This window comes from Dacryopinax primogenitus (assembly GCF_000292625.1).
Source record: "Dacryopinax primogenitus strain DJM-731 SS1 chromosome Unknown DACRYscaffold_4, whole genome shotgun sequence".
NCBI lineage: Eukaryota > Fungi > Basidiomycota > Dacrymycetes > Dacrymycetales > Dacrymycetaceae > Dacryopinax > Dacryopinax primogenitus.
This window is the reverse complement of record NW_024467201.1, coordinates 376,978-390,591: the sequence shown is the minus strand read 5'-3', so window position 1 is coordinate 390,591 and position 13,614 is coordinate 376,978. Positions and strand designations below refer to the sequence as shown.

The 13,614-nt window shown below is 52.2% G+C and overlaps 5 protein-coding genes across 5 annotated transcripts; 2 read left to right on the top strand and 3 right to left on the bottom strand.

Moving 5' to 3' along the window:
- Nucleotides 1-43: 43 nt before the first annotated feature.
- DACRYDRAFT_20737 (2-methylcitrate dehydratase) lies at nt 44-1,939 on the bottom strand. The gene is made up of 5 exons (XM_040772058.1): nt 1,600-1,939; nt 1,204-1,531; nt 676-1,149; nt 344-602; nt 44-289 (listed from the first exon to the last, which is right to left on the bottom strand). The coding sequence occupies exons 1-5, from the start codon at nt 1,820-1,822 to the stop codon at nt 128-130; spliced, it is 1,446 nt and encodes a 481-aa protein (XP_040630982.1). The 5' UTR covers nt 1,823-1,939; the 3' UTR covers nt 44-127.
- A 769-nt stretch (nt 1,940-2,708) lies between these two features.
- On the top strand, nt 2,709-3,020 carry DACRYDRAFT_48120 (uncharacterized protein; the record flags this gene model as incomplete). Its single annotated transcript, XM_040774806.1, has 2 exons — nt 2,709-2,787; nt 2,836-3,020. Coding segments are annotated over 2 exons (264 nt in total), but the record flags the coding sequence as incomplete, so codon positions are not given.
- A 369-nt stretch (nt 3,021-3,389) lies between these two features.
- Nucleotides 3,390-5,019, bottom strand: DACRYDRAFT_93526 (uncharacterized protein; the record flags this gene model as incomplete). The annotated part of the gene is made up of 7 exons (XM_040777164.1): nt 4,860-5,019; nt 4,713-4,809; nt 4,572-4,664; nt 4,386-4,517; nt 4,203-4,339; nt 3,669-4,152; nt 3,390-3,406 (listed from the first exon to the last, which is right to left on the bottom strand). Exons 1-7 carry the CDS (start codon nt 4,992-4,994, stop codon nt 3,390-3,392), a joined length of 1,095 nt encoding a protein of 364 aa, XP_040630980.1. The 5' UTR covers nt 4,995-5,019.
- Nucleotides 5,020-6,669: 1,650 nt separating this feature from the next.
- Nucleotides 6,670-8,094, top strand: DACRYDRAFT_76405 (tartrate dehydrogenase; the record flags this gene model as incomplete). The annotated part of the gene is made up of 6 exons (XM_040776199.1): nt 6,670-6,878; nt 6,931-7,005; nt 7,064-7,358; nt 7,407-7,432; nt 7,483-7,758; nt 7,812-8,094. The coding sequence occupies 6 exons, from the start codon at nt 6,670-6,672 to the stop codon at nt 7,993-7,995; spliced, it is 1,065 nt and encodes a 354-aa protein (XP_040630979.1). The 3' UTR covers nt 7,996-8,094.
- Nucleotides 8,095-10,736: 2,642 nt separating this feature from the next.
- Nucleotides 10,737-13,088, bottom strand: DACRYDRAFT_114497 (alpha/beta-hydrolase; the record flags this gene model as incomplete). The annotated part of the gene is made up of 5 exons (XM_040769831.1): nt 10,737-10,848; nt 10,898-11,014; nt 11,049-11,171; nt 11,221-11,565; nt 11,617-13,088. 5 exons carry the CDS (start codon nt 13,086-13,088, stop codon nt 10,737-10,739), a joined length of 2,169 nt encoding a protein of 722 aa, XP_040630978.1.
- Nucleotides 13,089-13,614: the final 526 nt, after the last annotated feature.

The window sequence follows — 13,614 nt, the reverse complement described above, 5'->3', positions numbered from 1 at the left end:
AAAGAAACCCAACACGACATCCAACAACCTACGCATACGACGTGGACAATATGCATAGGATTCCATTTAGCAGATCACAATACATGCAATGACAAGCCCAATTTTCTCATTTCGATTTATGCAGCTCCTACTGCTTCACAAACAGATCGGTGAACTTGTCAACAGGCATCTTTTCGAGGGTGCTGAGATCTCCAACCGCAGTGAGGATCGTCTGCTGGTGTTCGGGGGTGAACCAGTGGCCAATGTGGCGCTTGAACTTGTCCATGAGGAGAGGCGTGCCTTCCTCGCGCTATCATACACAAACATCAGCATTTTTTCTCCAACCAGAGAATTGTGGACTTACCCTCCTCTTGTGCCCCACGGGATACTCGATCGCCACTTCGGGCAAGACTAGCCCATCCTCCAGCTCTACAAGGAGGGCATTCCCGATGCTCCTCTTCTCGGGATCATGATAGTCTGTGGAATAGCGCGTGTCCTCGACACAGTAGGTCTTTGCGCGGAGGGCATCGATCCGAGGGTCAGAGGCGGCGATGTCTGAGTAATCGGCGGTGGTGAGGCGACCGTGAATGAGCGGGTAGCAAACCATGTACTGGATTGCGTGGCTGCGAGGGCGAGTCAGCATTCGCTGCACGAAGCCAATGGACGAAACATGGAAGACAGTGAGATAAGACTCACTCTCTGTCAGCAAAGTTGTCCAACGGGCCTTCCTTGTTGATGATCCTCATGGCCGCTTCCTGAGTCCTGATCCTCACACTCTTGATATCATCACTGGTCTTCCCGAGCGCCTTCAGCTCTTCATGTACGACCATGGCACACTCCACCGCTGTCTGGGCATGGAACTCTGCCGGGTAGGAGATCTTGAACAGCACATTCTCCATGATGTAGCTGCCATAGGGCCGCTGGAACTTGAACGGCTCGCCGCGGAAGAGGACGTCGTAGAACCCCCAAGTCTTGGCGGTCAGGACTGAGGGCAGACCAATCTCGCCCTTCTGCACGAGGAGGGCGAGGTTCACGGCGCGCGAGCAGGCATCACCGGCTGCCCAGGACTTGCGGGAACCGGTGTTGGGTGCATGACGGTAGGTACGCAGGGACTGCCCGTCGACAAAGGCTTGCGAGACGACGTCGATGGTTTGGGCTTCGGACAGGCCGCTGAGAACGGGTCGTCAGCAGGCTTCACATGGCCTGTGGAAGAGAGAAATATACAGCATCTTGCTAACCACTGCGGCACTGGCAACCTTGACCAAGACAACATGATCGAGCCCAACCCGATTGAAGGCGTTCTCCAACGCAAGGCACCCCTGAATCTCATGGGCCTTGATCATACCCTCCAGCACCTGCTTCACTGTAAGCGGCTGGCCCTTGCGCGCTAGGTGATCGGCGACGGCAAGGATCGCTCCGAGGTTATCGGAAGGGTGACCCCACTCTGCGGCGAGGAAACAGTCGTTGTAGTCCAGCCACCGGATTTGGGTGCCGATGTTGAATGCGCCTCGGACGGGGTCGACTTGATAGGAAGTACCGGGGACTTTGGTGCCTGATCGGGTGCATCAGAATGATGGTTCTTGTGAGACTTGTGTTCGCTCTCAGAGACCAGGAACGCACCGTTCGGCACTACAGTCCCCTCGACCACGGGCCCCATGAGTCTGTTGCACTCCTCGAATCTCAGTCCCTCCAGCCCACATCCCATAGTATCAATCAAGCACAGCCTGGCTGTCTCCCAAGCAAGGGGAGATGTGACATCATAGTGATGAACATAAGATGCAATGTCCTTGAGGACCTGGTCCGGCTCAGGACGAGCTGCAGACTCGGCGGTAGAAGCAGACATTGCACGATGTTGACGGAATACGAGAGGGGGTGCGAGACGTGTACGAGATATGATAGCTGGGCGTGGAAGGACGCGCTTGAGCATGATGGGAAGGAGGAGAGATGGACAGGGCGGGGGTGCTGCTCTGGAGGAGTGGGTACGCCGGTATTTAGCGGTCACATGGAATCACGGGAGTAGACCCTTTTGTATGTTCACTTGGCTGCTGGCTCTCTCCGGGCTTTCCCCTGTCAATCATCTGTTCAATTTCACAGCTCAGAAAGATGCCTACAGGAATACTCCCAGTGCCTGTCACACACCCGGACAAGCACCCGCCATTCATTTCACTCCTTACTTCTCGCTCACATCGCTCTCTTCGTCTCGTACTCGTCGTCCTTGCTTCTTTCGCTCTCATAGCTTGGTCATTCCGCTCATTCTCACACCGATCAGTCCTAGAGAAGCTCGACTCGCCGGAGTATGCCCCGCTAGGGTCTGGGCATGATGGGGCTGCACTTGTAGGAGGACAAGGTGCAGGTGCAGGAGAGTACGAAAGCCCTCCTTTCATCCCCGCCGACCGGCTAGACCTCTCCCCCAACGCACGTGCCGTCCGCGCACTGCTCAACTACGTCACCCACTTCCCATCCCTCCCCCTCCCCGTTGAGGTACTTGACGACGGCGCAGACGTCGCCAACGTGCTGAGGGAGGAAGCACGTCGAGCTGGAGAACACGAGTTCGATGAAGGTGGGAAAGAACGGCCGCTCGTCGTCTTCAGCAAGGTGCGCTTGACCGTTTTCCCTCACTACCCTTGGGGTTTGAAATTGACCGGTTTGCTCCGATATTCCCAACGTAGACATACTGCCCGTAAGCTTTACGGCATCTTCTAATATCTTCACTTCTCACAACGCTTAGGTTCTCCAAGAAGGCAAAATCACTACTCGTGCAACTGCGCCTCTCTCCACCTCCAGCGATCGTAGAAGCCGATTTACGCTGTACGCTCCCTGCTCAACCTCTATATACTGTACTGACCCTGCATACAGCCGATACCGCAATCCTCAAGTCCCTCCTCAGTAAACTGACTAACCACTCCACCTTCCCCAACGTCTTCATAGGCGGCCACTCTATAGGGGGAAGCGACGACCTCCAAGCGCTGCACGAGCAGGGAAAGCTCTGGGAAGTGCTGAGGGGAGCGGGGGTGAGCAGGCTAGGCCCAGCGGGTAAGTGAGCGCACGCTCTGGGGTCTGTAGAGCTTGGTGTTTTGCATGGTACGTACGTTCTTTGGGTTGTCACTAGGGAGATTGCTGAATATATGCGGCAGATGTCATGCGTATCTATGACGTGGGGCTCTGTTCTCGCGGGCTTGCAGTGTACAGTATTCTGCCAATCGAATGAGCGTTTCCATACGATGCCCAAACCTCCATTGCGCAACTTCCTCACTCTTTCATCGATCAAGCAAGTCTAGCACAGCCCTGATCCCTCTTCACTCTCCTCCCGAATTTTTCCTCGCCATCACAGTGGCACACTCAGCGTTCCGAACCCCTCAGCACCTGCTGGGGGATCATAAATTATTTCTCTGCAACATCCCTGGATTCATCTAATTCCCACCCGCATCTACGCAAGCGTAATACCATACGCGCCTTGTATATTAAGCGATAAGAAGCGTCCCTGAACCCAGAAAACAGACCAAGAGAATAAGAGCGAACAAAACAACAGACAGAACGTAATGGACGACAAAATGAGTGGCATAGTAGTGTGCGGGCAATTGTGTGCTTGTTTTACTCAAATCCCTCCTTGCCCTCCCGAAGCGCTCAGTACGCCTCCCCAAAATCCCCTCGCTTGGCGTCCTCATCGACGGTATCCAAGCTGCCCGCACTCGGCTGCCTGGCAAACGTGCTCCTCCTCGCTCCGGGCTCATCACGCTGAATTTCAACGGTAACCATGACACCCGGTGCGCGCTCCGTATCGTCGTCATCTTCAAAGCCGCCAATGAAGGTGCTGTTATGCCTCCCGCGGTTCTGGCTGCGCAGAGCGGACATGGCCTCCCTGTCCCTATTGTCCCTCCTGCTAGCAGCTAGAAGCGGGTTCATGGGGATATCCTTGAAGTCCAGGCCTTGCTCTTCCTCCTCGTCGTCAGTCCCGAAGAAGGCTTCGCGGATATGGAGGATCAGGCGCGTGGACATGATTATATCCGTGGCGATGGAGAAGGGGAGGCCGACCCCGGAGAGTTCGACGGGTGCGAGGCGGGAGGCGAAGAGGTTGATGGACTGAACGCAGAAGATAAAGATGAACGCCGAGACGTTGTCTTTGATCATCACGTCGAGGAGATCGATGCCGGAGTAGGAGACGTAACGATGGGTCTGGTGAAGATTGTGAGCGTGCGGGCGTCCTGAGAAAGGGAAGAACATACAGTCTTGTATCCCACCATGAGCAGGAGAATGGCATCAAACAAGAGACGGAAGATCCAGTATGTGACCAGGATCGGATTGCTCTGGTTCACGAAGCAGCCTGTCATCGTCGGGAACTCGGCAAGGGTGTCCGGTGGGGCTGTACGCGGATGAGCTAATCGTGCATGTACCAAGAAGGCACACACTGTAGGATTTTTGTACGGACACGCCGAGGATTCCAAAAGCAGCGACCAAGTGGGCAAAGTAGATAACAACGGAGAAGATGCCTACACGCCTGCTACGGGCGTACATGGCGTGAATACGCAGGAGGAGGATGTCTGCATATCGATCAGATCAGCAGCACGATGGGACCGATAAGGAATTTCACGGACAGGAGACAGTACCCATCATCCATACGCTTCCCCAAGTGCCGATTTGGAAGAACGCGATGCACATCGAAGGGCTCACGTTACTCAGGTTGAACGCTGCCTCGCATTTAGACGATTTCTGGGTACAGTTGACAGAGCACTTACTTATCACGAGAAGTGCCAGTATTGCTAGACCGAAATAGCGAGTGAAAAGGTACAAACCCTTTGTTGAGCCCCATGGTGCTGTCCAGATGTATTTCATCTGTCGCTGCTCAGCTTCGGTTCCAAGGCAAAAATGTACCTCCAACGGACCTCCATTCCCATACACAACAACCAATCTATGGCAAGCCATGCAAAGGCAGCGACCAGCGCATAGTGAGCACCAAGTACGTTGTTGAGATAAGACCAGGTGTCCGGATCGAATGGTGTTGTTGAGTTTGACGACATGATTAGCAGTGAGAATAGGTTGACAGTCCAGGCGGGTACACGAGCTCTAACACAGTACTATTGATGGTGGTATAGGTGCTAACGCATGAAGGAGTGCGGGGAAAGAGGAAGAGAAACGGCCCACAGGTGTTCCAGTTCCCTCTTCTATGGATTGGACCGAGGCACGCTAGGAGATGTACCTCCGGCGCACGCGCACTAAAAAGCAACGGAACAGTAACCAGTCCGGGGTTTTTCCTTGTGCTCCAGCTGGTTTTTTGCTCTCCCCTGTCCTGCAATACAGTCGGAAATATTCATTTCCGGATGAGGACGTGGGTGGGCCGAAAGGTTCCACCAGCTGCCGCCCAAGACATGTATGGAAAGAACCCTGCGGCCACGGCGAGTCCAGAAACTGATAAGAGGACATCATGAGCAACGCCCGCCCGCCCCATTTCATCGATTCCATCGAGCAGTTCGGTCGCCAACGATTGGTATGAAGGTGAAGCCATCGTGAAGAAATTTGAATGCGAACCGGGGCGAGCGGCCCGAGCTGTGAAAAGGAAGGGACCCTGACGGCCCGCGAGAGTTTATTTTGACAAAGGGTACTCTATCGGGATCAGGACTGTGCCTGAACATGGTAACTCTGACGAAGGTTATGCAGCGAAGCAACAATGACCTTTCTTGCCAAGTTTGTTGAGAAAGAACAAAATATTCGCGTTCATCCAACTTCATCGTCTCTTCTTGAGAAGAAAATTCGGGCCAGGATGCCGCCCCACGGCCGAGACCGGGGTTACCGTTGTTCGCTTCCGATCGTTCGGCACGCATGGCAGACTGAATTCCTAGACATTCGGATGCATAAGAAGGGTGGCAAGAACGGGTATCGAGATGGCAACCAACTCCGGAGCGGGTTGATCTGGTGTTATGAAAGAACGTGAAGGTCCTTATTCCAGCCTGAATGAAGATCAGTAAGCGAAAAACCCCGTCAGAAACAACCTGGCCCGCCCAGTCATGCGGGACTATTTCACGTAATGTCAATGTATATGTCGCTGATTCGCATGACATAATGACAGTTCTCCAATAACTTGACATTTCGAAAGAACGAGTTAGGGGTGACGGTCTCAGTCATGTCATGACCAGTAGCTTAGGCAATCATGAGAGAAATAGAGAGCCTATCAGCATGCAGTGTATCAGAGTTGCCCAGCCCACAATCGGATCCATCTGTCAGTCGAAAGTGGTCGAATACTGGAGGGGGCGGTGATATGTGTCGTTCAACACCCGGTGCACCTGGAACAGGCCTAAGGCGCGCTAGAAGCAACTGGACCAGCCCTTCAAAAGGATCACTTATATACGACATTCGAGAGAGATGTTCTTTCCTCGTGTCCCTCATACTCATACTAGCCAATTGTTAGGTGCCCGTTATAAGGAAGTGATCAGAATGTCACGGAATGCCTCAGCTTCGCGAAGACCATACTCGGGAAGCCAGGGATCAGACAGGAACCCTAACCCTACCTCGGTCCAACTTAAGCGCGAACACAAACCTCCACCGTAAACGCTGGCGAGACTCATACAGATGAAACGACCGAACTATCCCGACCTCTCCAGCTCGGAGCCTCTCCTCATTCTCGCTTAGCTGTACAACGCCCTCGTATATATCAATTGTAAAATAACTCCATCAAATACAACGATGTACTCAGGCAAGATGGTCAACGCGCACAAGATCGCATGCATTCCCGGAGATGGTATCGGCATAGAAGTTATCGAGGCAAGCATCAAGGTGCTTGAGGTGATGCAGCCGCTGTTCGGTTTCAAGTTCGAGTACACAGACTTGCCTTGGAGCTCAGCCTATTACAAGAAGAATGGGAGATACATGCCACCTGATGCTTTGGAGATATTGAAGGCGCATGATGCGTGAGCTGTGAACTGTCGGATATAGTGGATATTATTGACCCAATGATATCAGGATCTTCTTTGGTGCTGTTGGTGCTCCTGACATCCCCGATCATATCAGCTTGTGGGAGTTACTGCTACCAATTCGGTGCGTTGATTCAAATAAGTCCACTGGTCGCCGTCGCTCACCACTACGCCTTCTCTAGCCAGGGACTGCAGCTGGGCTCAAACGTTCGCCCTTCCAAGATCTTCAAAGGTGTGAAGCCCCCTCTGGCCAACTGTGAAGTGGGAGACCTTAACTGGCTCATCCTGCGTGAGAACTGCGAGGGCGAGTACTGCGGACAGGGCGGGCGCTCGCACACTGGCACACCGTATGCGCTAGGCACGGAACTGGCAGTGTTCACCAGGTTTGGTATTGAGAGACACATGAGGTTCGCGTTTGAGCTTGCGAGGCAGAGGCCGAGGAAGATGTTGACGCTCGTGACGAAGAGCAATGCTATGGTGCGCATACACCCACTCAGCTGTAAACAGGTATTAAAGTCTATGCAGAGGCACGGCATGGTCCTTTGGGACGAGTACGTAGAACTTCCGTTTGTCGATCGGTATCGGTCTAAGACAGATATAGGGTGTTTTACGACGTGGCTAAAGACTTCCCTGACGTCAAGTGGGACAAGATGCTTGTCGATGCGGTGACGATCCGAATGGTGCAGAAGCCGAAGTCGTTGGACGTCATCCTCTGCACCAACCTGCACGGTGATATTCTTTCAGACCTTGCGGCTGCACTCAGCGGGTCGATCGGGATCGCTCCCAGTGCGAACGTTGATCCCGAGAGGAAAGCGCCCGGCCTGTTTGAGCCTGTGCATGGAGCTGCGTTCGATATTATGGGGAAGGGCATCGCAAAGTACGTGTTACTGTATTTGATATCGATTCGCATTGCTGATGCTCATGATTTAGCCCCATTGCGACCTTCTGGTCTGCTGCTGAGATGCTTCGCTGGCTGGGTGAGGAGAAGGCGGCCGATGGCCTCATGTCGGCCATCGAGCATGTCCTCGAGCATGGTCCACTCACGGGAGATCTTGGTGGCAAGGCGAACACTGAACAGGTCACTCAAGCGATCATCAGCGCGCTGAAGCAGTAGGTTGCCCCTTGCTCAAATTTGTAGACACGAATGAGGGCATTGTGGAGAAATAGTTGATTGTACGTAACAAAATAAGGAAAAGGAATTAATGTTCGCTAAGCGAGGACCCTGGCTTTGATCAGCCTCCATCGAATTCCTAAATATGAAATTCTTGTCCGATAATGGTGGGTAATTCGAAGATAATGCAGTGCATATCAGAACTAGTCAGTTGTAGGTTCCCAACTAAACTTTCTGAACTAGAACTCTCAACATGGTAAACTTGAACTATCAGAGCTTGTCCTCAGGCACCGCAGCGAACAGCTGGAATGCCGGATGCCGAGATCCGCGGAGAGATCGGAGGCGCACGAACTTGCGAGAGAAGGGACGCCCGAACTTTTTTCGCCACTTTGCCCGACTAGGTGATACATCTCTCACGAAGTTTCTAGCAACGACGCCTCCTGTTGCACACGACTTGCATCTTGACGATATTTGCTAGTATTAATCTTCCCATCGCAAAACACCTCTGTAATGGCCGATTCGGGAAGCGATAGTTCATCTATGTCGGTACCACCATCGCCGACGATGAGCGACATGTCCCTCGACAGCGATTCGTCCTATGGCGACGATCCTGCAATGGCTGGGCTTTCGCTCAAAGACCACGTCTCTGACGAGGAGCGCGCTGCAGCGGGAAAGCTCAAGGCAGAGGCGAACAAGAAGTTCCAGGTACAGGATTTCAAGGGGAGCGTAGACCTGTACACAAGAGCGCTGGAACAAAATCCGCTGGATGCAACGTTGTTCTGTAATCGTGCGTGGTTCTTCAAGCAAGTAATATCTGTCTGCTAATGATCAAAAACATCAGGCGCATTTGCTCGAATGAAGCTCGAAGAACATGGGTTCGCAATGGCTGATGCATCCAAGGCAATCGAGTTAGACCCGACCTATGTGAAAGCATACTACCGTCGAGCGCTCTGTTACCTATCTGTGCTCCAACCACAAAAGGCTGTTTCAGACTTTCGCAAGATCATTGCAATTGAACCTTCCAATGCCCTTGCACGCTCCCAGCTAGAAGCAGCAACGAAGCTCGTTCGTCGGATTGCCTTCGAGAAGGCGATCGATGCTGGCGCAGAGCAATCGTTTGTCGACAAGTGCATGAAGCAAATCCAAGATGGTGCATGCGAACCAGATGCTGGATATGTAGGACCGCCAATGAGCAGAACGGCAGATGGAAGCTACGAGATCACCAAGGAATTTGTGGACGCCATGATCCAGTGGTATAAGGAGGGGAAGAGCATCCCGAGGCGATTTGTATGGGAGATCATCCTGGGATGTCACTCGATCATCAGCAAGGAGGAAACGATTGCCGATGTTGTGCTGGAGAAGGGTGTGACATGTGATGTTGTCGGAGATACGCATGGTATATCCCTTGCAATATGTGATTGAATATCGGCTGACAACTTTGCAGGCCAGTTCTACGACCTTATGCACCTTCTATCTCTAACAGGACCGCCAAGTGAGACCCATTGCATGCTTTTCAATGGTGACTTTGTGGACCGAGGAAGCTGGTCGGTCGAGATCGTGACAACTCTGTTCGCATACAAGTGGCTGTATCCGAACCGCGTGTTCCTGAACCGCGGAAACCACGAGGCGAAGGATCTAAACAAGGTGTACGGGTTCGAAGGGGAGTGCAAACACAAGCTCGGAGAGATGACATACAATGTAAGTATTATGTAATCCCTCCTTTAAAGATTGGCTGAGTCCTGACTATCGTATAGCTCTTCGAGGATGTGTTCACCGCATTGCCATTATCGACACTCATCACATGCACTCTGCCCCCCTCGTCCGAACGAATCAAGCCCATCCTATCACCCGAAGGAAAGAAGCGATTCTTTGTCGTCCACGGCGGTCTCTTCTCGAAGGACAACGTAACGTTGGACGACATCCGCCAAGTACAACGGTTCGGCAAGCAGCCCGGAACGGAGGGGATTATGTGTGAGATGCTCTGGACCGATCCCCAACCTCTGCCTGGACGCGGTCCATCGAAGCGCGGTGTCGGGCTCGGCTTTGGGCCAGACGTCACTCGTCGCTGGTGCGAGCTGAATGGTGTCACTGGTATCCTGCGAAGTCACGAGGTCCGGCAGGAGGGTTATGAGATCGAGCACAACGGGCTGTGTACGACCGTCTTCTCTGCACCCAATTATTGTGATCAGGGAGGTAACAAGGGCGCGTTCGTCAGAATTGATGCAAAGGGTGATAGGGAGTACCGCCAGTTTGGGGCAAGCCCACATCCGCCAATGAGACCCATGGTATGTCACCTTCCTTTCTGTGCTCACTGCCTCGCTGACCGCTATGTAGGCGTATTCAAACCCTGGTCTATTCGGCCTTGGCGGTCTGATGTGATGTGTCCCCGATGGCCTGGATCTCGGGTACGTGTTCTGTTAAGTGGCATTTTTCGCTATATTTTGCATGTATACCCAGCTAGATATATTGCAGTATATTGGGCCTAGGTCACCTATCGTATTTGCGCAATGAAAATGTTCTCTTTTTTCCAGAGTGGACGAAGCGCTCAAGCCACGCACTGGCCAGACCGTCAAATGAACATGATTCACGGGAGTTGGCAATCAAACCCCAAAGATAGGCCCCTCCAGAGAGAAAAGCTCGTCGCTCCCTTTGAATGGTCAAATTGATACGTCAAAACTTGTACTATCACGACACGGTCACAGGGCTACGTGTCTATCTCCCTAAATTCCTAGAAGCGTCGAATACTAATCGTTGCATTGTCCAACAGAGGGCTGTGGGTCACTTTCAAGAAGCCACTTCTTGAGGAAAGCTACCTTGCTTGCATTTACAAATTCGATGCAATTCTTCTGTTTGAATCTGCATTACGAAGTCAAGGCATCGCTCGTTTGGCAGCTTTGGAACCTACCCATGTCCTTCCTGTTCTCCCACTACTAGCCAAGTCTCGAGTCCTTTGGCCCGAACCCTGTTGAACATGAGGACGGCTTCGCTAAGCGGGACTCGACTATCTTGCTCGCCCTGAGAGCTGCATATATGTTTGTCAGAATGAGAAGGCAAACTGAAAAGCAGTAATCGGCACTCGCATGTAAAGCGGTACGTTGATTTCATCGACATGATTGACCGGTGCAATGCTCTCGAGGAATTTGCGAACTTCAGGATGCGACTCATCGCCATACTCGATTCTGATATCTAGTCAATACCGCAAAGCTGCTGAGATGGACTATATCGTACCGCCGATGAGCCCGCCGGGCCGGATGGGTCGACTCCAGAAAAGTGACCCAGTTAGCAATGCCACACGAAGCGACACCGCACCGAATCAAAGGAGAATAGTGAAACAGACATGCAAATGTCATGTAGCCACCATACGATCCACCTGTGACTGCAATTCGGGAGGCATCGATATCGGGCATCGATGTCCGAATGTGTTCGAGGAGTGCGCCGATATCTTTCACGGAATCCTCACGCTTGTATACGTCATCGGCTTTCTCGTACGCCTTCCCATATCCGGAGCTTCCTCTCACATTAGGCATGATGAGGGCTGTTCCCATTTCGTTCACGAGATAACCATTAAGCGATCTGGGCATGCATGTCAGATTTAACGCATTCAGTGAGGTTGGGAATACTCACACTCGGAAGCTTGGCCGTGCTTGAATTGATGGGCCACCATGGATGGAAATCACACAGGGAACCTTGCTTTCTCTATGCGTTTGAGTCGGCATGTATACCCAAGCAGGAATGGATAACCCGTCGAAGCTCTTGTACCGGATAAGCACAGGATCTGAAGTGGGATATCCCGGCTTTCCTGTCTGGCAAGCAACGTAAGGAGTCAGCTTCGGCGCCTCCGGACTGGAGAGATCCAATTCGGAAACGCGGGAAGCAAAGTGTGGAGAGGTGAAGCTGGCAACAATCGTATGAGGTCGCCCGTTGGCCTCATCGGAAATCGCAGCGGTGAGGATCTCCGTGCCGGCCCCGGGAAGAATAACTTGGTTGACCTTTTTTGATACCATGTCATACCGATACACATCGCAATAGCCATCTCGGTTCGCAGTGAAGAGCGCACACTCCGAAGTGAGGACTTGCAGTTGTACATCCCAGGGGATGGGGCAGATCGCTCTGAAGGATGGGTCTGGTGTGGTGAGATGCTGAACTGCGCCTGTCGCTAGCTCATATAGAACAATGCTCGCGAAGTCGCCGTATGCGTCGGTGACAAGGATAATCTCCGTGCTACCAACACAAGGTGAGAAGAGTGCACTTCTGATAGCCACCGTCGTGGTCGGATCTATACCAGGAAGGTGAATTTGCTTGGGTTGAGCTGCAGGGTTTTGCAGGTCAATAACAAAGCGAGGAATGTTCAAGCTTGAGATGCCTCGGGAGACGATGAGATATCTCTCATCGGCAGAGAATGACGATGCGACTGTGTTGCCTCCGGGATTGTCGAAGATCTTCACTGGATCCCAACCCGGATTACGGAGATCAATCATATAGATCTTGCTGTCTTTGTTATTCTCCATGTTGCTACTGAACGCAAGGAAGCTGCCTCGTCCTTGTTTCGATATTACAGGAGACAAGTACTTGAAGGAATCGTTGGTCAGACGTTCGACCCTCCCTTGACCAGGGTTAGTTGCAAGCTCCAGAGGGACCCGATCGAATGGCTTGTCCTGAGCCTCGTCTTCCCAATAACGCCATAATTGGAAGATCTCGTCTCCGTTCAAGTCCATACCGAAGATTGTCCCTCCTTTCCTGTACTGTCCGCTAAGATTATCGCCCAGTAGCGGTGTCCAGTCAGTGATCGTGCGACCACCCGAAATAGGGAAGTAGGTGCGACGCTTGGGAGACTTGTCTTCTGAGCCGGACACGGAGTACATCTGTGCCATCTGCTCAGTCGGTGGACGATGCTTGAAGAACAAGTCAGGCTTCTTGTGGGTCGCAATAGCAGCATCCTGAAGTAGATCAAAGGCAGCGAGATCGAAACCAAGTACTGAGAGTTCGTATGGCTTTAAGCCCTCCACGATGTCTGCTGACAAGGGAAGAACATTAACAGTTTTGATCCGGTCGAAACCATCATGTCGATCATACAGCATATCGTCTTCACCGGCCATAGTAGAAGTCAACTACGGGAAGACGGGTAAGAGAATACAACACTCACTAAGAACGCTTTATGTCCTCCAGAGCAAGGGTGGAGAAGTCGAAACATGTCGGACGTGGAACAATTCATGGGTCGTTGCTATCTTGGGCGTACAACGTTAACTGTGGGGATTCTAAGACCATGAGGAAGCGGTGCGTGATAGCCCGCTACCTAGACTTCTTTTCATGTGGATCGAATATCGTGACGCTTGTATCACGAATATTGTATTCTTTTGTGCCCTGTCTTCGGCGGGGACCGATCGTCCGTTGTGCCATGATAAAGCCAGTAAAGCACCGCCTTTTGATGATCATCGAGTTCCCTCATATCTTTCTGGAAGTTTTTGGTTAATATCAGGACATTACCTACGCAGGTGGATGCTTGAACTCGGCTGAGTTTCGACGCTGGATTCGCCGCCAAATCTTCTGACAACGCTTAGGTTCTTTTCACACACTACAATCTGATGAAGACCAATCTCCGTCTGGAGGTCAAGGACCACAGAC